Here is a 27951-nt window from a genome sequence, read left to right on the forward strand (position 1 = left end):
TTGTATCAGATACATTGTCCCCTTCCTCTGTCACCACAAACACAAACCCCACTGTGCCTCCCTCTGTCACCACAAACACAAACCCCACTTGGCCTCCATCTGTCACCACAAACACAAACCCACTGTACCTCCCTCTGTCACTACCAATACACACCCCACTTGGCCTCCATCTGTCACCATCACCAATACACATCCCACTAGGTGTCCTTCTGTTACCAGCACCAATACACACCCCACTAGGCTTCTTTCTGTCACAACCACCAATACGCACATAACTGCCTCCCTCTGTCACCACCAAAACACATCCCATTGTGCCTCTGTGTGTCACCATCAATAGACATCCTACTGTGCCTCTGTCGATCACCACCAACACACTCCACTGTGCCTCCCCGTCACCACCAGTACATACCCCACTGTGCCGCCCTGTCACCACCAATACACACCCATTAGCCCTCCCTCTGTCACTGCCAATACACACACCACTCTGCCTCCCTGTGTATGCACCAAGACACCACCCACTGTGCCTCCCTCTGTTACACCAAAATATACACCACTTTGCATCTGCCTGTCACCACCAATAGACTACCCACTCCATGTGCCTGTCACCACCAATAGACAATCCACTGTGCATCCCTCTGTCACCACCAATACACACCCACCGTGCATCCCTCTGTCACCACCACTAATACACACCCACTGTGCCTTTCTCTCACCACCAATACACACCCCACTGTTCTTCCATCTGTCACCACCAATACACACCACACTCTGCCTCCCTCTGTCACTACCAATACACACCCCACTGTGCCTCCATCTATCACCACCACTAATACACACCCCACCAGGCCTCCCTCTGTCACCGCCACCAATATACACCCCACTAGCTCTTCCTTTGTCAGCAGCACTAAACACACCCAGTGTGCCTCCCTCTGTCACCAACAATACACACCCAGTGTGCCTCCCTCTGTCACCACCAATACACACCCCACTGTGCTTTCATCACCACCACGAATACACACCAACTGTGCCTCCCTCTGTCACCAACAATACACATCCCACTGGGCCTCCTTGTCACCAGCAGAACATACCCCACTGTGCCTTTCTCTCACCACCCATACACACACCACTGTGCTTCTGTCTCGACTACCAGTACAAACCCCACTGTACCCCCCTCTATCACCATCACCAATACACACCCCACTGTGCCTCCATCTATCACCACCACTAATATACACCCCACCGGGCCTCCTTCTGTCACCACCAACAATATACACATCACTAGCTCTTCCTCCATCAGCAGCACTAAACACACCCAGTGTGCCTCCCTCTGTCACTACCAATACACACCCCACTGTGCTTTCATCACCACCACCACCAATACACACCAACTGTGCCTCCCTCTGTCACCACCAACAATATACACCTCACTAGCTCTTCCTCTGTCAGCAACACTAAACACACCCAGTGTGCCTCCCTCTGTCACCAACAATACACACCCAGTGTGCCTCCCTCTGTCACCACCAATACACACCCCACTGTGCTTTCATCACCACCACCAATACACACCAACTGTGCCTCCCTCTGTCACCAACAATACACATCCCACCGGGCCTCCCTCTGTCACCACCAACAATATACACCTCACTAGCTCTTCCTCTGTCAGCAACACGAAACACACCCCGTGTGCCTCCCTCTGTCATCACCAATACACACCCCACTCTGCGTCTCTGTCACCACCACCAATACACGCCAACTGTGGCTCCTTCTGTCACCAGCAGAACACACCCCACTGTGCCTTTCTCTCGCCACCTACCAATACACACCCCACGCTGCCTCCCTCTGTCACCACCAACACCCCCCCCCCACTCTCTATCGAGCCTTCTTTCCTTCTGCCCTCTCCGCCCACCTCTAACCCCCTCAATTCTCCTTGGGTTGCTCGCTCAGCTGGGTCTCTCTTCCCTTTAGCTACAAGTGGCAGCTAAATCGGTGCCTTAACCCCGCCCCCTCCCGATTCGTTCCTTGCTGGCTTCCCTGGTTCCGGGTCTCGCCCCACACACCCGGCTCGCCTCTCGGCCGGGGGTCGGCAGGGGTCCCTGCTCACACCTTCGAGCTGGGCTATTTCGATCCCCGGTTTGCAATGTCCCCAGCCCGGCGCACTGGCTGTCGCTTTGTACTTTGGCTCCGCTATCGATTTTCTGTGCCGTGTAGCCGGTCTCAGTCATGTATGATTCAATATCGCAACCCGCCCCCCCACCCCCTATCCGCCCTCAAAATACAGCTGTGCTCTGGTGCGGGCAATCGGAACGATATCTGAAGAGGGTTTAAAAACTGCAATGGATGGGGGGGAGTCATTGGAAGGTATCGATTGGGGCCGCCCCCTCCCCCAGACCAAGTCCCCTGGCCACCTGATGACGCTTGTTAAAGGCGATGAAGGGGGACGCCTGCAGCGTGTGCAGCTCAGCCGCAGGGGGAGCAAAGCCAGGAGTGACCACAGCCACTAAAACAACACACCATCAACCCACCGGTCAGGAAACACCGGGAAAACCCGCAGAAACGGAAACAACCCCCGGGGTGCCGCGCCTCTCCAGAGAACCTACATCTCCTGCTCAGCTGGCATGTTCCCTGCTCCGACCTTTGCACACACATGTGCACGCAACATATACCCAGAGGTAGTCATCCATGGGCCTGCGCGGGGACTCTGGCAGTGCTAGGAATGCAGAGTTAGGCTCTAGGGGGGTGCATGCTTTTAAAACACCCTGATGCGCGGGGACCTAGCGAATCCGGCTAGCTAGGACTTGGGTTCTTTCCCCCCGTCCATACAAGTACCAAAGCAGTAACTCTCTTGTGTCCCTGCCTTTCTTCACCCCGACAATGATTCCAACATAGTTTTGAAATCAGGCGCCGGGGAAAGGTGCCCTTTGAAATTACACCCTCGCCCTCTGAGTACACAAAGCCTCTACCAGCACATTAGCTGCCATTTTCAGCGACTCCTCGGGCTTTTTAAAAATACTGCTTGATGGCCTTGTCTCACCCTCTCTAGTACTGGTTAATTAGCGCTCGCAAAATTCCTTGCACATCCCCAAACCCAGTGGCAGAGCGTTACCAAACGTAGACAGACCCTTCCCTAACCGATTGGCAAACGTCGTTTGCAAGAATGCCCTTTAAATTCGGGTTTGGGTTGCGATTTTCAGATTACATTTTCCAGGCACACCTAGTGATTTACAATCCGTTTTACCTTTTTGTTTAAAGAACGTGGCATTTTCCTGCTAATTTGGAAACAAAACAAAACTTTCTAGAAAAAAATTAATGCTCATCTTTCTTAGAATTGCAGTGCATATTTACAATGCAGTGCATTTAATATGATGCAGTACTTTGATTGTAATCATAGAATCATAGATAATAATCCGCCTTATTTTGTGTGTTTTATTTTGGATATGTAACATAACTGATATTTAAACGTTTGCTATTTCCTGCCATGTAATATAGACGTATTAATTTAATAGAACTGAATTTTATATACGTAACATAGCTGATATTTTAAAATCCAATGCAACACATTGCATAGTATGCACTACATTACTTTTCTTTTGAACCGAACTATATTTTAATATATGCAGCAGAGAAGGTAGTTAAATGTGTATCCAACAGATTTTGACTTAAATCAGTGAAAATCACCCAGGGCAAATTACCTCCTCGTTCACAAAAAAAAAAGTTGATAGAGGAATCCCTAATTTCATTTCAACTCAAAATTCAAAAAACGATTAAAAAAAATAATCATGACGAGTGACCCTGTTCCAACAATATTGTAAGTTCATTTAGTGGAGGGTTTTTGTTGAATCTTTTAGGTAAAATACAGGGCCATATATATATAGAGAGAGAAACCCCCTTGAATCTTCAAGCTTTGAAGTTTTTTTTATTTTATTTTGGCGAGTCAGAAATAAAACACCAACTGCTCAATTAGATTGAACAACGGGGGTACTTAACAAGCCAATCGTGGCAGTGTTTAAATCTTTATTTACCAGAACCTTGTAAAGGCAGGAACAATTTGCATTCTATTAACTGCTTTTCAATAGGGCATCGACTGGAACTAAAGGATGCCACGATCTTGCCCTAATTAAAGAGCAACTGAATTACACTAAATACATATGAATACTGCTCGCCCCTCATAAATAACCCCAGACATCTTGCTATAGGTGAGGAGCGCTTCATCACATTCGCCCGGGATCTGCTTGGAGCTCAGATACACTGACACTAGATGGCCCACAGGTCATGCGGATTTTTTTTAAATAGCCCGATCCGCCCCCTTTGAGGCCACCAGACACAAACTATCCATAAGAACGGCCCCACTGGGGCAGGCCAATGGTCCATCTAGCCCAGTCTCCTGTCGCTGGCAGTGGCCAGTGCCAGGTGCTTCAGGGGCCACCAACAGAACCGGGCAATTTCCAATGATTTATCCCCCCTGTAGTCAAGTCCCAGCTTCTGGCAGTTCTGAAGTCCAACCCAGAGGACTTCCTTGTCATTTAGCCTCTGAAGCAATCCTGTTCCCTTAGCAGCAAGGCAGGTGGGTTAGAGCACAGGGGGGAATGAAATGGGGAGAAGCAATCCTGAGAACACAGGAGAGAAGGGGGGGGGTTGGAGGTGAAGGAGGAGGGGAAAGTGTGCAGGTGTGTATAGCACACCCATGGCTGCACCAGCCGAGAGCCTCTTATTTCTGGAAAGAGCCCTGAGGCGGTAGAGAACCCCGAGTCCATGTGAACAATGTCCTCTGCCCACAACGAGCCGAGAAAGCGAAAGTCCGTGATACACAAGGAGGTTTTCATCTTACTTATGAATATCTTAAAGAGCTCGCTGTGTTTCCACATGGAGAAAATCGATCTGGGTAAATACATTTCACCTTGTATTCTGGGTCCGTAACAGGCGAATTGCATCTGTGTTTACGCTGCATTATAAATGATCTTAAAAACCAGTATAAAACCCAGGGTTCTGTTAGGCAGACTCACAAGCAGAAGAGAAAGAAACTGTCTCTGTTTGTCTTGTATGCAGAAGAGAGGAATATTTATCCACACTTTGCCTTCAGACTGTATCATTTATAAACACATAAAGACTATGAGTATGAATATATATATATATATATATATATGTGTGTGTGTGTGTGTATACACGTTGCATTATACACACACACATTATATACACACACACATATATACACACGCATTCTGTATAATGTACATAATACACGATGCATACTTAGTTATAATACACGTTTCCTGGGACTATATGTTTAGCTGTATGCATCATGGATGATATATATCATACAGACCGTATGCATGTATTTTTCTAGACAACCGTGTTTATAATCATGAAATCCACACGAGGCTTTAGACTGGACGCATGAATTCCACCCTAGTGGAGGGGTGGGGGGTGGAGGGAATGTGTAGAAATTCTATCAGTGCAATTTTAACCTAAATCTTAACACAGAGAACCAGACCCCACCTCTCCCGGGATACACAGAAATCATTCCCAGTTCGCTCTTTGGGGGTCTCTCTGCTCGGTGCCATAGGCCCCTGGAGCGCAAGAGGCAATGTGTCCTGTCCCCCGGTCCTAAGACCAAGCCTGGGCGCGTTTATTTGTCGGTGACTGTCCATTCATTTAAAATGAAGTCAGGACTGCATCAGCATCTGAGCCGTGATGGTTTGGGGACCTGCCTCGGCCTTTCAGACCCAGACAGCAGCATCTCCCTGCTAGCAAAGCCCCCTTCGCTCGCAAAAGAAACCCAGACTGGGAGAGAACCGCGTCAGATAGATCCCAAATGCAAATCATTGCCCGGGCTATAGAGAATTGATTGGCGGTAAAATGAAGAAGCTAGCCTATCGATCCATGGGGCAGGCATGGGAGGAGGGGAACAGCTGAGTTTGGACTCATTCAGCAGCACGAAGAAGCAGGCCTCGGGGTTTTCTGTGTATACAGACCCTTCAGATCTTACCGGGGTAACTGATTTACCGCTATGCATTTAGGGTGGCGAGTCCACGTTAGTATTAAGCCCCTCCAATAGACCAAAAAATAAACCAGAGAAAAGCAGGTAGGTAGCTAAATAGCTGCGTAGAGATAGATAGATAGATAGAGGGGGTGTATGGAGATAGATAGATAGATAGATAGATAGACAGATTCTAAATAACCTATAGCATTTGCACCCCTGATTCCTTTGACCTATTATCTTTATATTTCAGACTGTCAGCAGCAGGCTGGTCGGAGGAGGGGATTTTGAGGTGGGGGAAAGGATGAGGTTCACGATAAATATGATTTGCTTTTCCATGCAATCGGTTAAAGACTTGAAACAACCGGTAAACACAGAGAGAGAAAAAGAAGGATTCAGCTACCCAGTGCGGAGCAGTGAAAGGAGAGCACACCGTGTGTGTGTGTGTGTGTGTGTGTGTCCCTTCCCCGATTAGCAGCATGTCCAAGGAGAAGCACGGATCAGATTTTTGCAATCAGTACCGATGTGCGCGTGCCTTTGCTGCGGGGGTCCGGGCAGACCCACCCCGGTCCTTCGGGTTTCTAATGCCCCCGGCCCAGTCCCACCACCCCCGCGCCTCCTCTGCCCCCTACCTGCGAGCCGCAGCGCCGACATCCTCTGGAACTCGGGCTCCTGCAGCCACTTCCACATCCTCCGGAAGGTCTCCCGCCCGGATTTGAGTTTACTCCAGGGCTTGGGGTTGCGCAGCAGGTCGGACAAGGTGCCTTGCGACCGGCACAAGATCCGCTGGGCGAAGATGGCCTGGGGGATGCTGTAGCGCTTCAGCTCGGCCGTGATCCTCTGCGCCACCTCCTTGGTGTTGATCTCCTCCACCTGCCCGGAGCCGCCGGCCTGCGAGCCCGAGGCGGACGCCTGCCTCTCCCGCTCGCCCAGCAGGGAGCCGTTGGGCTGGCCGTGGGGGTGGCCCGGGTGGTGCATGGCGTTCAGCGGGGGCATCATGCCGGCGCCCGGCGCGCCCAGCCCGCGGGCCAGGTGCTCCTCGCTCCGGGAGAGCATGGCCGCGTGGGAGTCGAAGCCGCTGGGCGAGAGCATCTTGTCGCTGGCCAGGTGCCCTCCGGGGCCGTAGGGGGCCAGCGGCTGCTGCGCGTTGTGCAGGGGGCCCAGGCCGTTGGGCAGCGGGGAGAGGGGCTGCCCCATGGCCGGCATGTCCTTGGGGTAGTGGCCGTAGAGGTTGCCCATGGAGGAGAGGCTCCGCTCGTCCCGCATGAGCGTGAAGCTGCCGCTGACGCTGGCGGGCAGGCGCTGGTGCGGGTGGTGGTGCGGGTGCGGGTGCGGGTGGTGGAACTTGTCCGAGACGGTGGAGATGGGGGGCAGGTGCTGCAGCGGGGTCAGGGTGGTGTAAGTGCTGCTCAGGCTCATGCCCGAGGGGGACTCGCACGCCATGCTCATGGCCGGGTGCAAGGGGCCCCCCAGGCTGTGCTCCGGCCGGTAGTCCCCGGCGCCGTCCAGGATCGAGGCCATGCTGGACACCATGGCCGGCCGGGCGTGGGAGACCAGGTTCCGGTGGGCAGCCGGCCGGCCGTGGGCAGGGCTCATCAGCTCCCCGGCCTGCGAGTGGGACACGCCGTGCAGGCTGCCCAGGCTCTCCATGGTCAGTTCCATGCTGGCCCCCCCACCCCGCCCGCCCGGCTTAATTCAGAGCCATCGATCTGCCCCCAGCGCGCAGTCAATCCAGCATGGCTCGGTGGGGAGCCTGGCCTCCCTCCCGCGCGCCTGGCTGCCCCCTCCCGCCCCCACCGCCTCGCCATACAACGCCCGGCCTCAGTGGGTGCGCGCCGCTCGCCCGGGCTCTGCCCCGGCTGCTGGCAGTGGCAGCCCGGGCTCTCCGCGCTCTGCAGCCGGCGCTGGAAAGCTGCGGATTGCATTGAATCCCGGACCTCCAGCCAGCCTCAATCTCACAGCCAGCAGGGCCTGACGTCAGCAGCTCCTGGCTCGCCACACAGCCCCCCCTCCTCCCCTCCGCCCCCTCTCTCCCCCTCCCAGCTAATCTGGTGAAACTGTAACTTGATGGCAACGTGCAATTGGAAAATAAATGAACTTCTGCTTTCCTGGACACCTAGCGCTCTAACCTCCCCCCCCCCCGGGCCCCAACCATGCACACACCTCAGTGCAACCTGCCTCGCCTCCTCCCCGCCGCCCTGTGCAACAAAGCCCAGGCGTGTCTGAGTGCAAACCCAGAGCCGCGTGTCAAAGAGGAGAATTGATCGGATTTGAAACATATAGAAAAATGTAGATAGCAAAGAGACCGTTTGCACGCGCTGCATTGGTGTAACACACACACTGATTAATCGATGATTAGTGCCCTGAAGCAGAGGTGGGGTGGAGGGAAAAATATTCTAAAGGGATGTGCCTAGGAGAAAAAAAAGTTGACAGTTGTGGACACAGTTTTAGTTAGCTTATTGCTCTGTTTATTATAGATCATACAGACTCAACTGTATATGATAGATATAGCTCTGACGTTAGCTAATTTCTATATCGATCTATCAATCGATGCACAAGCAGGCTATTCCATGGAGATGTGTGTGTGTGTGTGTGTGTGTGTGTAAGTGTGTGAGAGAGAGAGAGAGAGTGTGTATCAGATAGCGTGTGTGTGTCAGTGTATGTGTGTGTGTGTCGGTGTGTGTCTACATACATTCACGATCTCTTTCCCTGAGTGTGTTTTGGGGGAGGCGGGCGGGGCTCTGTTGCGGAAGGGGAGGCGTTGGAAAACACACACCGTTGTGCCCTCTGACAACCCCAGGCTAACGGGATTGTCCCACCTGGGCTTTTCCGCCCGGCCTCTGGGGATTGCAGGCTCGCGGGCGATCTCGGCTCTGTCCCCACAGGTATCGATCGCTCCAGATGAGGAGAGGAGGAGAAATATCTCCTGACTCTCTTCCTGGGGAAAGGAGCGGGTCAGCTCCAGCTCTCTGGGCACCCGTGGGCACGCAGGGGAAACCGGATTCCACTTCGGGCTGGCTGCTTCGCTCCGAGGCAAAGGGCTGTTCACACCGCCAGGGCAGTGGCCAGGGAACGTGGTAACCCTCGCTGGGAGGTGGCCGGGTGTGTGTCTGGGTGTGAGATGGCAACGCACGCACGTGTGCAGACACACACACACACACACAGCAATAGGCGTGCGTTATGCACGTACCACCGGGCGGCCTGTAACCAGCAGTAACTTTACTCAGGTGAGTATTCCTCCCGTCTTCCGCAAGGCTACTTACAAACACAGGTCTTTACGGGTTCGCGCCATAGAATCCAAGAGCTTTTGGCCTTGTACGATAGATAGATAGATAGATAGATAGATAGATAGAGGGGGTGTATGGGGGTGGATAGATAGATAGATAGATGGGTTGTATGGGGATAGCTAGCTAGCTAGAGGGCATGTATGGGGATAGATAGATAGTTAGATGGGTTGGGTGGGGATAGATAGATAGATGGGTTGGGTGGGGATAGATAGATAGAGGAGGTATATGGGGATAGATAGATAGATAGATGGGGTGTCTGGGGAAAGAAAGAAAGAAAGGAAGGAAGGAAGGAAGGCAATTGGTTTTCCGGATCCAATCAGTGTTTTACTCATCTTTAAAACTTACTTACGTGTGACCCCCGCCAACAGCACAATAGCTGGCAAAATTAAAAAGACAATATTTCCGCAGCAGAAATAGGTTGCTCCCTGGAAATCAAAGACTGGCAGGAACCAATAGACTGTACAGACATTGCAATAACGCCCACACCTCTCTCCCTTTAAACAACTCCTGATCTTTACATTCAGCTCAGACACATGCATTAAACAGAATCTTAGAAAGCGAGACAGTAGGTGAGAGACAATAAAACACAGACATTTAGCTATAGCCAGACGGGCAGACAACGACAGCTCATCTCTCGCCTTTCTAGGGAAAAAGCACTTGTGAAATCCGAGACCATTCTTTGGCTAAAAAGAGAGGAAGAGCAGACAAAAAAGGACAAAGAATGTAGCGTCCATGGAGCCTCTGGCTAATATTTAAATTGATATTGAAACAGTTCCAATATTTTCAGTCTGTTCTGAGTCCTTTCAGGTCAATATATGCTGGTTTCCAAAGCTTTATTGGACTATGTAACAAAAATCTATAGCTTACCGTTTTTAAAGCATTACTAACTATTCTGAAGCTTTGGATTTAATAAGCGCCATCAATAAAGGACACGTCTATTCCTTTGGAAATCATCCTCCAACCCTCTAAATCTATTACAGTGGCCTGCATGAGACCAAATAATTGTAATGAGTTGGGGGGGGGAATAGAAGTCTCCATTTAGCTGCTATTGACCCCGATGCATTGCACCAACTCTCCTCCCAAACCAACACCACAAATGCAATTTATGTAGGAGAAAAGTCATGTTGACGTGCAGTATTTTATTTTAATCATTGCCAGTTTTTCTCGCTTGATCCAGTCTTTTCCCTTGGAATCCCTGGTCAATTTCTTTCTGGAAGGCAAACTTCTGAGAAGGGCAAAGAAGATAAGCAAGCGCCCAGAGATTAGGGGTTATCTTGTGTCGATTGTATTTGAATCCCTTAGACATGTCCATTGAAAGCACCTATGTTGCTCACTCTATATATTCCTGCAGCAGTTTGGGGAATAGGATGGCCACAATACCTTGACAAAAAACTCTAAAATGCACGTTTGCTGCTTGCACCTGCTGCGTGTCTTGCATCCTTCCCCTTTGACTTCGGGCTTCCACAGGTCTCAAGAAACATCTGAGCTGCAGAGACATTTCATCTTCAACACCATGAAATGACTGAACTCGTGCATCAGCTGATATATGGCAGCCTCTTGCTGATCCGAAATGGCAAAGGGAGGCTTGAGCTTAATAATTCATACTAATAATTAACAATCATAATGAATAATAAATTTAAACTCTGCTTCCGTGCAGCCGCTCAACAAGCTGCATGAATATTCAATTACTACTTCGTAGCAAACTTTTTTATGCAAAATATTCAAAAAATGTCTTTATTTTTGCTCTGTACAGAGACAAGGAAAAAGCCTTCTCGCTAAAAACTGTCCTGCTTTCACTCTAGAACTGGTGAGCCTGAATACAACTCTTGCTTTTCTTTTTGTTTGATAGCAATATAAAATCAATCCCAGAGCCAGCCATTTCCTTAGTCCTTGGTAGGCCCCTTACATGCGAAACAACAGCAGCAGCCTGGAGGGAAGTGGTAGGGAGGCTGGTTGTTTTCCAGACCTCACTGAGAAGGAAGAAACCTGAGATGGATTGTACCATCCATTTCTCCTCTTCAGCTGGGCAGGAGACTCTCTCAAAGGGCAAAAGAGATACTGGTTCCATGCACTCCCCCTCACCCCTATTACTGAAGGGGCAACTTCTTATCCTGGAGAATGACCATAAGAACATAAGAACGGCCATGCTGGGTCAGACCAAAGGTCCTTCTAGCCCAGTGTCCTGTCTTCCGACAGTGGCCAATGCCAGGTGCCCCAGAGGGAATGAACAGAACAGGGCAATTATCAAGTGATCCACCCCCTGTCGCCCATTCCCAACTTCTGGCAAACAGAGGCTAGGGACACTTCAGAGCATGATTTTGCATCCCTTTCCCCCCTCGTTGTAGGTGTCTCTGAAGCATTTGAAATGTCCCCTAGACCAGGCATCAAGGAAGGATGGTTGCCCTACAACCCACCCACCCCCAAACCCCTCCCGCTCCACTTGTGTGAGCCCAATAGGTGGCAGAACCCTGCCGTGGCCTAGAACCGGTTGTGGACAAGGGAAAGGGGGGTGGAACATGGCACTTCCACTTCCACCTCTCGCAGCCTTCCTCCATCCAGAGCAAGGGTGTCAGTGGTGGCCCAGAGAGACATCATGAAACAGCGCCCCAAGGATCTGGACTTTCTTCTCTCTCCCCCGCCCCAGGAAGTGGGTGCCTTGGAGTCTCGGAGAACATGCCAGGGTCATGACACTGGAGCACCAGGCGTGTGAACAGGACGGTGTTTGAAAAGTCCCCAAGAGCGAGCAGGGAGGTCTACAGTCCGGGAAGCGTATGCCACCTCTCCCCACATTTCTCCAGCGTGCAAGGCCCCACCTAGTGCCACAAGGCTCCCAGGGCCCTTGTCACAAGCAGGTGGTCACTGGTGTCTGGGCTCACTCTCCCCACATTATAACTCTAGGACACGGGTTCACAAACTTTTTTTGCTGGAACACCCTTTGTAAATATTTCAGGCTGTGACAACCCTCCCCCCCCAAAAAAAGGGATGAGCCCCCCATACCATACCACCCTCAGTTCTGCCTTCAGAGCTGGGCACCCGGCCAGCGGCTGCCACTCTTGCAACCCCCCTACAATAGTCTTGTGACCCCCCTCTTCGGTCAGGGCCCCAGCTGGAGAAACGCTGCTCTAGGAAAAGCTCCAATCCTCACTCCAAAGTTTGGGGGAGGAGCAGAAGCTGCACTACAGCTGCCCTCCCCTAGAGGGCAGAATACCACTGAAGGAGCCTGTGTGGCAAAGTCCGGGGTCCCCTTAATGTCCAGGAGACCCAGACCTATTCCCCACCCTCGGGTAACCCACTGCTCCAAGTTCCCCAGACCTGGGGACAGAGAACAGATCATTCCGCCCCGGATCTTTATTCAAGCTTTCACGTGGTCTCAGTGTAGCAGTTTAACCTTTAAGGAAAATCATAGGCCGAAAGCCCCCTTTCCATGGGCGTTTCTGCACCATTTCGGAGCAAAAAGAAAACGAAAGGCGGTGAGAAATCTTAGCGGTTGAAGCCTTGAGGAGGGACTACTTTATAATGAATGTATCCCGCAAAAGGAGCACTGAGCCATTGCTCTGTGGGGCTGAGATGGGTCTGGACCGGATTCTGATTCGTTACTGGTCTAAATCCGGATTGACACCAGTGTGCTCCAAATCAGAACAGCGCGCGCTCTCTGTGTTGCTCCCTAACGCTCCTTTCTGGTGGAGCAGATGCCAAGCCAACCCCGTCTTTTCCTAATGCAGGCACCTGGTTCATTGTACAGTTGCTTTGATGTTTCCTCCTCTCGTCAATAAAGCATCGTTTAAAAAAAGAAGAGGAAAGGAAGAAGCCTCGGGTTAGTTGGAGACCGCGCAGAATGCAACGCTTGTGCATGAGCTGATAAAAATAATAATTAATCATTAATAATAATTAATGAATAACTCTCATTGCCTCGCGTCACCATGTTGCAAGGCCACAGGCCTCTTTCCCTTTTCATGCCATCTGCGAACTTTTTTTTTTTTAGTCATTGTAAATTTCATTTGAAAATACCAGTCACTTTTCGCAGCCTTGTTCCAACTCCTAGTCCTCTGTAATTCTGCCTCTTCTGGTTTCTTAACTTGGATACGAGGCTGGTCAATTTCCATTGGTTGACAGTCAATTTCCCTTTCGTTTTTATGTATTTATCTCATCCATCTATTGTTTCTTTCTTTCTTTATCAATGCAAGGAGAGTCCTGTGGGAATCCTTGTTAGCAAGGGAGTGGGAGCTGGATGCAGAAGGTTCTGACTCTTGTAGGAACTGAAGCATCTCAGATGCTTTTGGAGGTTGGGCTGTGGAAGAGGTGTGCTATTGTGATGAGTACCAGGTCCTCAGGGAAATGTCACTTGTAGCCCGTGAATCCGGCATGAAATGGTGTTTGCTTTAAAGAGACTTACACGGAGGATTTGTAGCATAAAGGAATACAACCCCCCTCCCCCCCACACACACACTGAGATCGCTTTTTGATCTTGAAATGGATTTCAGACAGAAAGATTTTTCCAAACGGCCAGCTTGTGATTCAGAAACAGGAAGGGAAGAGAGTGGATCTGGGGAGCTGGGGGTATCCTAACCCCCAACGAGAAGGATTATGGGACAAAATCCAGTACTGGGTCTGGGGCATTGTGTGAATATGGGGGGGGGGGCGAGATGGAGAGTTGTTACAGGTTCTCTATTTATTATGCAAAAAATTCTTCGACACCCGCCCGCCCCCATTTGCCTTTTCATTCAGGGCCAGTTAAAGAGATTTCCCCGTGAAAGAAAAACCTTCCCCAAGCAGCCTAATCACACCCCTTAGCCAGGGAGCTGGCAAACTTTGATGGGAAGCCTCATACATTCCTAGCGAGCGGGCAGAAGAGCTGGCCCTCAGCTAGAAACGGGAGGGAGAACCCAGGAGGGAGGGAACGGGGACGAGGACATCGGAATAAATACAAGACACAGAAAGATCCAAACTTTAATTCAAGAGCAGCCCCTGAAGGAGGGTTTTATTCAACTTCACACACACACACAAAAGCACATTAGTGTCTGGAAAACATAGCATGTGACATAACAGCACTAACACATCTATTTGTCTGGCGTGAGTTCAAACCTGCAGTCTTACTCCTGCAGAACGTCCATGGACTTCAATGGGAGTTTTGTAGGATCCGGCCCTAAACATCTTGTGTGTGTGTTTTATCCGTCTGGACGTGCGTGGCTCGGTATGGTGGAGCACACAACAGGGCAAACGTCTAGTTTAATTAATCGTAGTAATGCCTGGAGAGTCTCCCTGGAGTGCTGCAGACAGACTCCTGCCAATTGCTGGCATCTTGGGAAGCCAGAAATTGGGATCTTCTCTTCTGCACAATAAACCTTTCGCCTCTTCATTTGACTCCCTGGGCGGCTAGGCAAGGATCCCTCCCCTGCCGAAGCTTGGCAAGGGGACTTTTAGTAATTAGTAAAATATAATTGAGCAATGCTCGCGCGTCTCTCCACTCTGCGAGACACCCCATTGCTCCTCCGCGATCAATACAATATCATTAGGCGAAAGGCTGGCAAATGTGCTGAGCCATATGGAGGAGGAGGCAGACGGGAACTTTAGGAAGAAGCAGGATTTCTGCAACAACGTGAAATCCTTCCCCAGAAATGCAACCCAGGAGAGGTGGAAAGGGGGGGCACAGGGGGTGTTCGAGTCTGGGGGAGTTCTGCTCTGGTAACAAGGGGGTGCTTGGAGTCAATACATGAGCATCAGAAGTTGTCCAAGGCGCTGGAAAGTCTGGGGCGATCAGCTGGTGGGGTTTTGGTCAAAGGAGCATGGTTCATAACAGAAATCCTCCCCAGCGGCCCTTCCCTCCCTCCTGTGCTAGGAACAGGTCTGGCCCTGCTGGCTCCAAAGCAGGGGCGAGGGGAAAGCCCCTTCCACTTCCGCCTTGCTGGGGGCGGCTCATTCATCCGGCGCTGCCGCTGCTCGTCTTAGGGTTGGGGGGTTGAATGTGACTCGGAAATCTCTGGCGGGGGCTGGTCAGTTTCTGAAACACGCCCACGGTCACACCCAAATCCCCATTCCCCTTCCAGCTCCCCCATAGTGTCGGTCAGGAATGTACACCCAACAACCAGCACAACACAGCGAGAGGCGATCGCCTGGTGAGCTACAACCAGCTGCTTCCTGCCAAGTGGAGCCCAGAGCCCCCTGCCCAGAGCCGGAGCCGCTGGAGGGAAAGGCTGAAGCCGGGACTCGTGGGACAGAAAGCACAGGGCCCCGCTGAATGGGACAGGGGTGTCGTGCTCCAGAAATCCCTGGGCCGGGAGCAGCTTTTCAAAGGCCACGTGCTCGGGGGGCGGGGTGGTGGGGGAGCGTCTCAGGCCCCCCGGGAACCATGCTGGGTTTGGGGTGGGGGGTTGGTTAGAACCTTGTTTTCTGCCCCGTCCCCCGGGGGACTCTGGCTGCCCACTTCTCCTCTACCCGAGCCGAGCCCCGCGTCTCATTACCCCTCAGGACCTGAGCATTTGGCAGGCTGGGCCCGCCTCGGGCTGCTCTCTGTCACCAGGCTTCCCCAGGATCGGGCCCCGTGGGAGGGCTTTCATTGAAAGATGGATCCAGCCAGCTGCCCCGGACATCCGAACCCTCTGGCCCTCCCAGCTCGAAGGGATTCGAGCTAATTCGATTTCCCTGCTGCAAACAGGTTTCATTGGAAACCCTTTCCAGTCTGCAACGCCCATGCAGTTGTGTTCCCGTAGATAGATAGATACAGAATGGGAACAGATAGATACAGGGGGTGAGATAGATCGATAGATAAATGAGGTGTATGGGGATAGATAGAGGGGGTGTATGGGGATAGAGGGGGGTGTATGGAGATCGATAGGCAGGCATCTGACACACAATATTTTCCTGTTTCTCCTGAGGGTGGGCATCCAGATGTCACCTCTGGAAACTCCCTGGCCTGGCCCTGCACACCCAGCACTTTGGTAAACTGGCTCAGAATACAGCCCGGTCTCTCTGCTGGTCACTCGGAGTCTTTCAACAATTAGTTGAGCTGCAGCGGTGGCAGGCGGTTTTGATTTCCTTTCTCCCTCTCCATTCGACAGCTGTATCCCATTGATCCCCTCCTCGCTCTCTGGCTCTTTTTTTCCTGCGCTCCCTCTCTCTATTTAATCCTCATCTCTCTGCTCCTCCGAAGCCACCCGGTCATTTTCACGAACACGGGGCGAGCAGGAGCGAGGGGGCTGGGAGTTGCAGGGTGCCAGTGCTAAAAACCTGCGGAGGATGGGGGAGGAGGCAGAAAGCTGGTAAATTGGGAGTCCAGGGACAGAGAGGATGTGATGTAGGGGGTCAGGAGCTTTCGGACCGTCATTGGGGTAGGGAACCCGTAGACTCACTAAGCCTTGTTACGGTCTGACGTTTGTTCCCTGGGTTCCAACCTGCCTTTGAAAGAATAAGAAGGAAATAGCCCTGCTGCGAAGGGCCGAGTAAAGGGGATCGCTGATCAAACTGCAGGGCACTGTGTCTTCGAGACCCCGAGTCCTGGCGTTATTCCCACCAGCCCTGTATGTAGCCTTGTTTTCCAACTTCCTCTCTGACTTCCAGGCTGTTCTGGCGTGAAGAAGATCTATGGGGACGGCAAATTTGAAGGCATCTGATAAAACGTCCGTTTAAATGTGACTCCTGAGGGGTTAGCTAAATTTGTGTTCTAGTGAATGATGTTCACCTAGACCCACCCCACCCAGAAATAATTCTGTAATACACAGATAGTGCTTATATCTGTCTATGCAGCCAGTACAGCTATTGCATTGCAGAGAGATTGTTTATGTCTGCAGCTATAATTACTGGGATCTCCTTTGAAAGCTGCTGGATACTGAGTTGCTTAGATGTATTCCTAAACATATTACGGTTGCTTCATTGATCTATCTATCTATCTATCATCTTATATTTCTTAGAATTTGGGAATAGATCAGCCAGTGAGTACTGAAAAATATTTTAATTTCAAGAGAAAAAATATGAACAACACATTATCAATGCATTTCCCCGTTTATAATTCTCACCCCCTTGTGACTAAGGTGCTGGTCAAGGCTGCTATTTTGTTACGATTTTTTTCTGCATTTTTCTCTGTTTCTTCCCATTTAGGAATAGCTACAAAGCAAAAGTTGTGTGTCTCGAAATGTAGCTCAGGGACTCACTGGCCGGCTTTGTAGGGGATATGTCAATCTTATGTCAATCATCTAATCTTACATGCACAAACATCAAATCTCTTTGGCAAGGCATACAGGGTCGGGAGAGAGAGAGAGATACAGGGAATATTTCCTTTATGCAGTTAGAAAGACAAAGCTTACATGGTATGTCTCCTCCAGAAAATCAAGTTCCTTAAAGTTCCGCAGAGATTCAAAATAACTACGGAATCGCCTGGCAGGTGAATTATTTAGTGGCTATTGAAAAGATCCCTTTGCAGACCCTTTCATTTCGGTTCCAAATATTTTATAGCCCAGCCTGTGCCTATAGATGTCTCGATTTTACAACAATTAACTGTAAAGCGAACACCGTGGCAATTTCTGCTAATCGATTTTCCATACAATGGGCCCCAGATGATGGTTTAAAATGTGAGAAACTAAAATGTGTTGGTTTAAATAAGACTTTTACAATCAATAGCTTTAAAAAAAGGAGACTTTGATAGTGGTTCTTGAAGGGAATTCAAAAGCTTTCACCTCCAAAACAAAACAAAAAATCTAAGCTGAGAAAGTTACTTTAGAATTTGGGTCCATTTATATTGAATCTTTGGAATTCTGCTTAGGGACTCAAACTTTTAGTAAATAAAAATACCCTTCTCTCTCTCTCTCTCTCTGTATATATATAGTATGTATACACACCTATATCTTACTAACATGTATACACACATATTCATACAGATATATAACACCCCCCCATAGAGACACACACACATATTCACATCAATCTATTTATAGATGGACATATACAAACAAAAACGGTTATATACGTATAGATAAAGATCTAGATTATATAGATACGTATGTATATGTGTAAATATCTATTGTCTCTAGAAATGTACCTATCCATGTGATTATAGAATTATAGATTATATATTTTTATTTGTCCCAAGATTTTTCGAAAAAAGAATTTAGACCATTATACACAGAGACATATCCCGTATCACCCCCGTCTTTCCTTGTGTAAGTAAAATTCCCGCACGCGACACTCTTGGAAACATAACTTTCCATTAACCTTTTGCAACTCCTGGGTTTTTCTTTTTAACGTTTCTCTCCCTAGGTTCTCATTCCACGTGGTAAATTAACCGCGTGGCGATTCTGCGTGATTCTGATTGAAGTATTCAGCATTGAGTGGTGGGAAATATTTTTCTCTCAGGGGAAAGGCAAGGTGAAAGGGATTTAAAAAAAAATGAGTAGGTAGCAGGATTTAAGCTGACTTTGTATCTTTTCTATTTTCTGAGTTTATATACCCCGTTTCGTTCTTATTTTCAAATCTAATACACGGAGAGAAAACACTCTTCCGGTTCGAACCCGACCGGGGTTTTCAAATCAATTGAAATAAAGCCATTTATTTTTAAATTTTAAAAAAATCCCCAATACTTTAGTAGGATGACACTCTGTGAAAGCTCGGTTCTGAATCCACTGTAAGGTGGTTCAAAAGGAGATCTTTTAAAATTGGAAAGGGGTTAGGTTTAAGGAAAAATAAAGGAATTACAAAAAAAAATATTTTGCATCATGCATTATATTTTCATACATTGATCAATCCGATTTCATAGCTGGACACGTCTCCAGTTCTGAGGTTTAAAAAGCACTCCTATTGAGAAGTTATGGCTGGGAGAGATTTCTCATTTCATACCAACTGGCTCGCAACTTTCTATTCTCACAACATTTTAACTGGGACGGATGGCATAAGAACAGGGCTGCCAGGGGAAAGTCTTTTTTTAAAAAAAATCTGTTTAACCAGGTGTCTGACTGCCTTTTTTTGAAAGAAAGAAAGAAAGAAAGAAAGAAAGAAAGAAAGAAAGAAAGAAAGAAAATATTAAGACGTGGAAGAAAATAATATATTAACATTTAAGGGAATTAATTATATGATATTTTCGATATGATCATATGATGTTTTCTTAGATATATAATTTATTCCATTAGTGGTCTATATATTATTCTTACTATTATCCTATATGCTTATAATTTATAGAGCGACTGTCTATACCCACACACACACAGAAATAACTTTTACAAAAAGAGAATCTAATCTAATCTAAACGCCTTTTCACAGCCTTCCGAACTGCAAACCTTTGTTACATTTCCAGGGGTGACGTCCAGCCCAGATGTTGGTATCTCCATTCCCTCTGCGACTTGGAAATCCAGCAAAATAACTTTTGTGCTTGTGTAATATTGCAAATATCACAGGCGAGGGCTCATCCCATTCCACCAACTGAAAAAAATGCCTGTGCCCAATAAGACGAGGGGGAAATCAATGGCAGACTTGGAGAGCCTTTTTAATTCGCAATTTATTTTGAAAAGTTAAATGGGGCCCAACCCTTGAACTTTAAACTCTTCCATGAGCAAAGCCCGGCTTGCAAAGAGCGCAGCTTTTGTTTGTGAAAGCAAGAAAACATTTGCTTAGGGACACAGAACAACATTGTGTAACCATAAAACGGGGGACATATTTTCTTTGTAAAGGGGTCCCGGCTGGCCTTTCCCTTTCCTGGTTTTTCTCCTTCTGTCCATTTTTTCTTCTCTTTTCTAGTCTTTCTCGTCTCACAGGCAAAGCACATTCCCCGCCAGAGGTACAGCCATGACTTCCCAGCAGACGATTTGAATGGGCTGGTCATGGAAAGGTCTTAGATTGGGAAGTGCAGCATTGATCCTATCGGCTTCAGCTGTTTATGTAACTAAAACATTTCAGCTCGGAAGAGAGGGTTTCATTTGTCAGAAACCTGGATTGTTTATCTTCTGTAGCTCACAGTTAAAAGCAGAAATGAATCTGGATGGTATGGGATGGAGATAGATAGATAGATAGATAGATAGATGGGGGTGTATGGGGATAGATAGATACATACAGGAGGTGTATGGGGATAGATAGATAGAGGGGGTGTATGGAGATAGTTAGATAGATATGAATTATATTATATTATTATATATTATATAATATACTAATATTATGTATTAGATATATGCGTCTATATATGAATCACATTACATTATTATATATTATATAATATACCGTATATTATATATATGAGTCTGTATATGAATTATATTATATTATTATATATTAGATATAATATAATATTCTTATTGTTACAGGGTTTATTTTATAAAATAAACCCTGTAACAATAAGAATGGTTGATAAAAACAATTGCTGAGGTTTATTTCTTAACACACACCCTTCTGCAATTCGGTTTGACCTTCCAACGTGTGTAAGATCTGGGAGTACTACAATCGATTGTGAGTGTGTGGTTTAGGTCTCCGAGTCGTGGTACTGCTTCCTTTTACGGTTTGTGTCGTTTGGAAATTGTATGAGGGGTGTGTGTGTGGGTGTGGGTGTGAGAGAGAGAGAGAGAGAATGAGAATCTGAAAATAAAAGTTTGTTCAGTGGCGCACAAAACCCAATGGGAAGCGAGTAACGCGTCCCCCTCTGCTGTGATCACTCCGCTGATATTGACAAAGGGAGGCCCCCTCCCTCGGATATTAAAGTTACAGATGTAACGGCTCGTTCGAATGTGTTTAGTAACTAAAGCACCAGCCATTCTAAGCAGGGTGGTTTGGGGAGGGGGGCCGGGGGGAGATTTATGTGCAGTCGCTAGGAGTATTTCCGTAGGTATCCCACATCTGTGAATATGTTAAAGTCTATCGACCGGCCATAGCTCCAAATCCCTTCTCAGCCACATTAAGGAGCTTCGCGGGCAGTTGTCTTGTTTTCATATTTTGTAACCAATCGGGTCGCAAAGAAGGCAGGCGAATCTGTCCTTTAAAACAACCAAACAAACAAACTAAACCAACAACAACAAAAGAGAGGCAAGCTTAGAGAGGGTATTTTCCCGGTGATGTCTCCTTTTGCCAATAAAGGGTTAATGGCTCCGGGGAAGGGGGGAGGGGAAGGGGGTGTTTGTGGCTAAAGCAAAAGAAGAGATTCTGTTCTCAGCCCTACAAGTGAGGCTAACTTCAGTTTCCACCGGTCAGCCCCCCCTCCCCGTGCCTCCCCAGAGATAGCGCCTTCGACTGAGGGCCCGATCCTGCTACCGCTGCTTTTGACTTGGGAGTTTGGGTGATCGGACTTCAGACAGCGGCCTATTGACCCTATTCCTGTCGCTAAGGGGGCACTGGCGGGTTCACGGGTAGGAAGATCTGTGCGGGGCCGGATCCTGCAGCCTTTGGGGCACAGTGATACCCCCGACTTCAATATGTTCCCTGGGCGTTATTGAATTTCTGCTTCATACCAGGAGAGAGAGAGAGAGGGTGTGTGTGTGTGTGTAGGAATAGATAGACGGGGGGGGTGGAGATAGATAGATAGATAGATAGATAGATAGATAGATAGATAGATAGATAGATAGATAGATAGATAGAGGGGGTGTATAGGGATGGATAGGTAGGTTGGTCGATAGATATAGACTAGAACAGTGACTTTAGTCACAGATATATTTTAAAAGCTCTAATATGAACAGAGTCCAGGTTCTAGAAACTAGCACTGAAAATACCGTTATCAGAAATTATATATGAATAGTAAATGTCTCTCTCTCTCTCTCTCTCTCTCTCACACACACACACACACACACACACACACACACACACACACACACACACGCTATCGCCCCGGCAATTCAGATTTGCGATTGCCCCAGGGGAATAATCAGAGCTGTATTATGGTAATACAAGATATTTTATTTCCCCCTTGGGCACTCTAGACTTAGCACTGGACACACCCGGTAGGTCCGTGGGTACCTCTATGCTCATCTCTCTCTTTCTCCTGGAAAATCTAAATCTTGTTACGATGCCATTTGCTTCGAACCCAGAAAAGGTGCTGCCTCGCCAGGGACCCCCCGCACACACTTCTTTACCTAAAGGACCCAGGGAGCCGAGGGGCCCCGAAGGAGGGAGGGGGTGGCCATGCCTCTGTACAATGCAGCCTAGGAAGAGAAGCCACCTTCCCACCGCAGCAAGAGCAACTTCAGGCAATATTTTTAAGCACTTTTTGTTCCTTTATCGCAGCCTTTGAACCCACGTTGCGTGTGCTCAGAATAACGGAGCTTTTACACCCAGGGCTTTGGAATGGCTCCTTGCGCCTCCGACGGATACAACGCGGGGGACTTTCCTAGATCGTAGGCACGAAGATGCTGTCAGGATATTGCAAACGGTGCTATGGTCATTGCATGCAAAATGGTGGGGAAGTTCATAATGACAACGTGTGTGTGTGTGTGTGTGTGTAAAGCAACACCCAAACCAGGTGTTTAATGACAACAAACAGCCTCCCAGGCAGAACCAGCTTCTGCAGGGTCAACTGCAGGTAACTTTTTGCGGGGGCTGGGGAAGGGGAAACCATCGATTTCCTCCATCCAGAACGTCTTTCCGAACAGGCGAGCTGGCCTGCCTGGCAGGGGCAGGAGGGTGGACGTGTCACAGTTCAATATTGTCATATTCCCTCTGCCAGGTGCTTTCCACGAGCTCGGATTTTCTGCTTTACTAAAGCTCCACCTGCCCCTGTATAGTTGCTTGTGTGGATACCCCCCCCCCCCCCAGCTAGCTGCCAGAGAGGCGAGGCGGGTGAGGTGAGATCGATCTATCGCCAGAGGTGCTGGAACGAGGGGTGCTGGGGGTGGGACTTCACCCCCCCTCCCCCCGGCTGGAAGTGGTTTCCATCAGATACAGGGGTTACAGGTTGGTGCAATGGCCCTCAGCCCCTCCCACTATACAAATTGGGGCTTGTGTTTGTTTCCACACACACACACACACACACACACACACACGTTCGAGCACTGCAAATCCCATGCACCCTACAAAGCAGAAGGCGGGATTCTGGGCCCTCTGAGGAAGGGGATCTGCCTCTTATTTCCCCTGTGATCCAGAAAACAACCCCCACTGCGATTTGCTTTCCGTCTGGTGTCACTTCTAGCCGTAAACTCGAGGCGGCTTTATTCTCTGTATCCCGACTGCTGGGAGGGCAGAGACCCACTTCGAGGAGTCATTTTCCGGGAATCCTCCTCGGTGTAATTGTTTTGATAAGAAACCCAGACGCTGAGCCGGTGCAGGAATTGCTTTTCCCCATTGTCATTTATTATTGAACACAGTGGGGAGAAGAAAGGGGGGGGGAGGAAGTGGGGGTCGTTTCTGCAGTTGTGAAAGGGAGCAGAGCGATTTCTTCCCGGGAATGTCTCTGCGGAGCCGGAAATCGGCTTCTTGGGGATCACTTCTATTTAAATACATCACTCGGGTCTCTTTATTTTTAAGTATTGAAAACTAATGACGTGATCCGTTAGCGAACCCGTTAAATTAAGATCCACTCTTGGATTTAATGATGCCGCCGGAAGAATTGACAGCAATGTGGAGACAGACTGTCAATAGATTCCTTCCCCTGGTTCCCCTGTAGAAAGGCGATTAAAACAGAGCGCCCAGGAAGGGTGCCCCAGCCCAGGCTGGGGGGTGTTGGCAGGCTCTGCTGCTCCCCTGGGTGGGTGACCCAGGGTCAGTCCCCGCTGCTGTGCTGTGGGGCAGTGACTTGTGCCGCACAGGCAGACAAGCCAGGCTGACTGTGACCAAGTTGGCTGTCTCCTGTGGAGTTAACTGTGTGTGTGTGTGTGTGTGTGTGCGTGTGTGTGTGCATGGGGGTGGGGGATACACCCCTCCACGTGTGTGCTCCGTCAAGAAGACGGCTTGGTACATACATGGGATCTGGGGTAACCGGGCTGGGAGGACTTCCAAAAAGTACCCAGGGGAAGGAGAAAACAAACAAATCAATTGTAAAGGGGTCACCCCTCCCATTGTGTGTCCCTCATTTTGCAGGCTTCTCCTTCCTCCCCTCCAGAAACCTCCGGGTTTACAAACTCTCGTGTCTGGGTGTCCTTGGGAGGAAGTGTCTGTGTCTGAGAGAGAGAGAAACAGCCTCTCACCAGGAGATCTGAATCTCACCTGGACCCCCGAACACTGAACTGGTAACCCGAGCTTCACGCCACATGGAACATGGCCCCCAGGAACAGGGAGGCTGGAACAATGTGTACAGTGGGGGGCTGAGAGCCAGTCAACCAAACTGGAAACCCTGGACGTGATGGAAACCACTTCAAGCTGGGGGTGCTGCTGCACCCCCTGCACCCTCAGCTCTAACACCTCTGCTCAGGAAAGGGGCAGGGCCTTTGATGGGAAATATCCCCACGCACAACCCTCACTTCACTTGTGTGCATTGCAGCAATCATATACAGCCACACTGTAGCACCAGGCAAGCCTAGCCTAGGCCAGTTCCCCCGGCCGCGGTCCTAAAAAGGGCCAGGCCAGGCCACCTTTCTCCTCTGGGGATAAACGCAACCGCCACCCCCTTTTTGTCCTCCTGCCGCAGTGCAAACAAGGGGCTGTAGCACACACACCTATCACTTTCTGCCTAAGCTCTCAGGTAAAGGTTACTTTAGCATCCAGGCTGAAAAATCAATGGCTGATGCAGCATGAGATTCAGAAAGACAACATGCATCTATCACTTAGGGCTTCGATGGGATTAGAATAGTCTTGTCAACAAACGATTGTTTAAACAGAATATCTCAGCTGTTTATGGCACCCTTAATCCATACATCCAGTTGCCACTGTAACGTGTCACAGCACCATATTGCTCTATAGAAACCTACGCGGCGAGGTCCCCATGCTGCAAAACACTCAGGCATGGCCTTAAATCCTATTGACTTAAAGTTAAGCAGGTTCTTAGCTGAGCCAGGGCCTCAGATCAGGAGCTGGGAGTGCATTTCCTTCTGTTCCCGAATGAGGTTGTATTTGCATGACCTGCTGTTGTGTATCTTATATCTCATTCTCCTTCCTCCACTCCCGCTGAGTAACACCCTACTCTGCCAGGAACCCCACTGATGTCTATCAGTGGTGCAGGAAGGAACCTGTGTCTTTGGGACGAGGCAGCTGTTTCTCCACAGCCATGTGGACCCCCCAAACCCCCTTTTCACAAGGCTGTGGTAGGTTCCAGGCCTGCAGCACTGGAGTGTGTGGGTTATAGGAACTGGCTGGATCCTTCTAGGTTCTCATCTCCTACCCCCAAATGTGTGTGTTCACAAAAATCTTCATCATGTTAAACAACACAGTGTGAACTAGTAAATAGCAGCGGAAGAGAGAGGCGGAAAGACCTCATCCTTATGAAGAATACTGCATACAGATGTGGTCTCCTCATCTCAAAAAAGAGATACTGGCACTAGAAAAAGTTCAGAAAAGGGCAACTAAAATGATTAGGGGTTTAGAATGGGTCCCATATGAGAAGAGATTAAAGAGGCTAGGACTCTTCAGCTTGGAAAAGAGGAGACTAAGGGGGGATATGATAGAGGTATATAAAATCATGAGTGATGTGGAGAAAGTGAATAAGGAAAAGTTATTTACTTGTTCCCATAATATAAGAACTAGGGGCCACCAAATGAAATCAATGGGCAGCAGGTTTAAAACAAATAAAAGGAAGTTCTTCACACAGCGCACAGTCAACCTGTGGAACTCCTTGCCTCAGGAGGTTGTGAAGGCTAGGACTATAACAGGGTTTAAAAGAGAACTGGATAAATTCATGGTGGTTAAGTCCATTAATGGCTATTAGCCAGGATGGGTAAGGAATGGTGTCCCTAGACTCTGTTTGTTAGAGGGTGGAGATGGATGGCAGGAGAGAGATCACTTGATCATTACCTGTTAGGTTCACTTCCTCTGGGGCACCTGGCATTGGCTGCTGTTGGTAGATAGGATACTGGGCTGGATGGACCTTTGGTCTGACCCAGTATAGCTGTTCTTATGTTCTAAGAGACTGCAGAGCAAAGGCATAAATCTGTGTCCCTCTGGAGGAACAGCTACATGCAGCTGCATAAGAAGAAAGACAGGGGTTGGGGGAGCTCTTGGAATGTGTCTCAGCTCTTAGCTGCAAAGGGAAAGGCGTGTCTTGCAACAAGCAAGGTCAGGTCTTCCCTGATGAAGGGAACCAGAGAACATTCTGAAGGTACAAGTAATGCCTGAGAGATAGACATGTCCTGCTGCCTTGGTGTGCCAGGGCTTGACCAGTGCTGGCCTGGGTTAAAGGAGGTGCCATTCAGTGGAGTTACCTGGATTGATGCCTGCAGAGGGTCTGTCCCCAGAAGTGATGAGTACCCCTGGCAGGCCAGTATAATAGCCAGAGGCTCTGTGTCCCAGTGCCATTGGGAATACACTCTTCATCCCTGGAGCTGAGTAGCAAACCTCTTATCACAGCCAACTGGAACTTGTCTGCATACAGCCTGCAGGATCAGGCTTGAGGCATGTGCTCAGTGAGCCACCAGAGTGAGCCATGACTATACTGGGGCAGCAGTATGGCCTAGTGGATAGCGCACTGGGAGTCAGAAAACCTAGGTCCTATTCCTGCCTCTGTTGCTGGCCGGCTGAGTTGCCCTGGGCAAGTCACTTCCTCTCTCGGTGCCTTGGTTTCCTCATTGCGATACTGACATTGACCCCCCCCTGTACGGCTCTTTGAGAAGTGTTAGGTAAGTGCTGTATGTTATAAGGCAACCATTGCTATTAGATTACATGCAACTCCTTCCCGGCTGCATCCTTTCTAAGAGACACTGGGTTTGTCTGCACTGCAATTAGACACCCGGGACTGGCCCAGGCCAGCTGACTAGGGCTAAAGGGCTGTTTCAGTGGCGGTGTAGACATTAGGGTCCGTTAGAGCCCAGGTGCCAGCCCAAGCCTGGACTTCGACTCAGCAATTAAACAACCCCTTAGCCCAAGCCCCGAGGGTCTGGGCCAATGGGCCTGGCTCGCCGCAGGTGTCTAATTGCCATGTAGACATACCCAATGGAGTTTCATAAATCACAGTTGAATGCATGGGCCAGATCTTTCTTTTTTTTTTTTTTATTTAGGCAAAACTCTCATTGAAGTCCACTGAATTCCTACAATCAAAGCAGCAAAGAACCTACAATCTAAATACACAAGGGGCGAAAGGGGAAACCAAGGAAGAAGCAACTAACCCAAGGGCGGTGGCCGTGCTAGAAACAGAACCCAAGTCTCCAGCAAAGAGTCTTGTGGCACCTTATAGACTAACAGACGTTTTGGAGCATGAGCTTTCGTGGGTGAATACCCACTTCGTCGGATGTGGGTATTCACCCACGAAAGCTCATGCTCCAAAACGTCTGTTAGTCTATAAGGTGCTACAAGACTCTTTGCTGCTTTTACAGATCCAGACGAACACAGCTACCCCTCTGATACAAGTCTCCAGATTACCTGTCAAGTATCTTACTCAAGTATCTATCGGACTATGCTGACTCTTTACACGTATTAGATCTGCAGGGTATTTTCGTGATCTTTAAAAAACGCTCACTGGAAACAAGTGCTATTTTTTCCCCACTGTCAACGTGCTACGGGGTATTGTCAACACAAACTCAGCTGCTCTTTCTTGTCTGCATGGTGCCATGCACACTCATGGCAACAGTAACCTAAGTGGGCTGGCACATGAGCCTCAGAAAAGTGAAATTCACCATAAACCAATGGGAAACTGATCCATGGGAATGTTCAAGTTAA

At 49.0% G+C, this 27951-nt stretch overlaps 1 protein-coding gene across 1 annotated transcript in view; it reads right to left on the bottom strand.

Annotated features, from left to right (window-relative positions):
• ONECUT3 (one cut homeobox 3) overlaps nucleotides 1-7636 on the bottom strand; it is a 92982-nt gene extending 85346 nt beyond the window's left edge. Inside the window, exon 1 of the mRNA XM_039515891.1 lies at nucleotides 6607-7636. Coding sequence (XP_039371825.1) covers nucleotides 6607-7636 — 1030 coding nt within the window. The remainder of the gene's footprint in view (nucleotides 1-6606) is intronic.
• Between the last annotated feature and the right edge of the window lie 20315 nt (nucleotides 7637-27951).

The sequence above is a fragment of the Mauremys reevesii genome, linkage group 26, assembly GCF_016161935.1.
Source record: "Mauremys reevesii isolate NIE-2019 linkage group 26, ASM1616193v1, whole genome shotgun sequence".
NCBI classification, from domain to species: domain Eukaryota; kingdom Metazoa; phylum Chordata; order Testudines; family Geoemydidae; genus Mauremys; species Mauremys reevesii.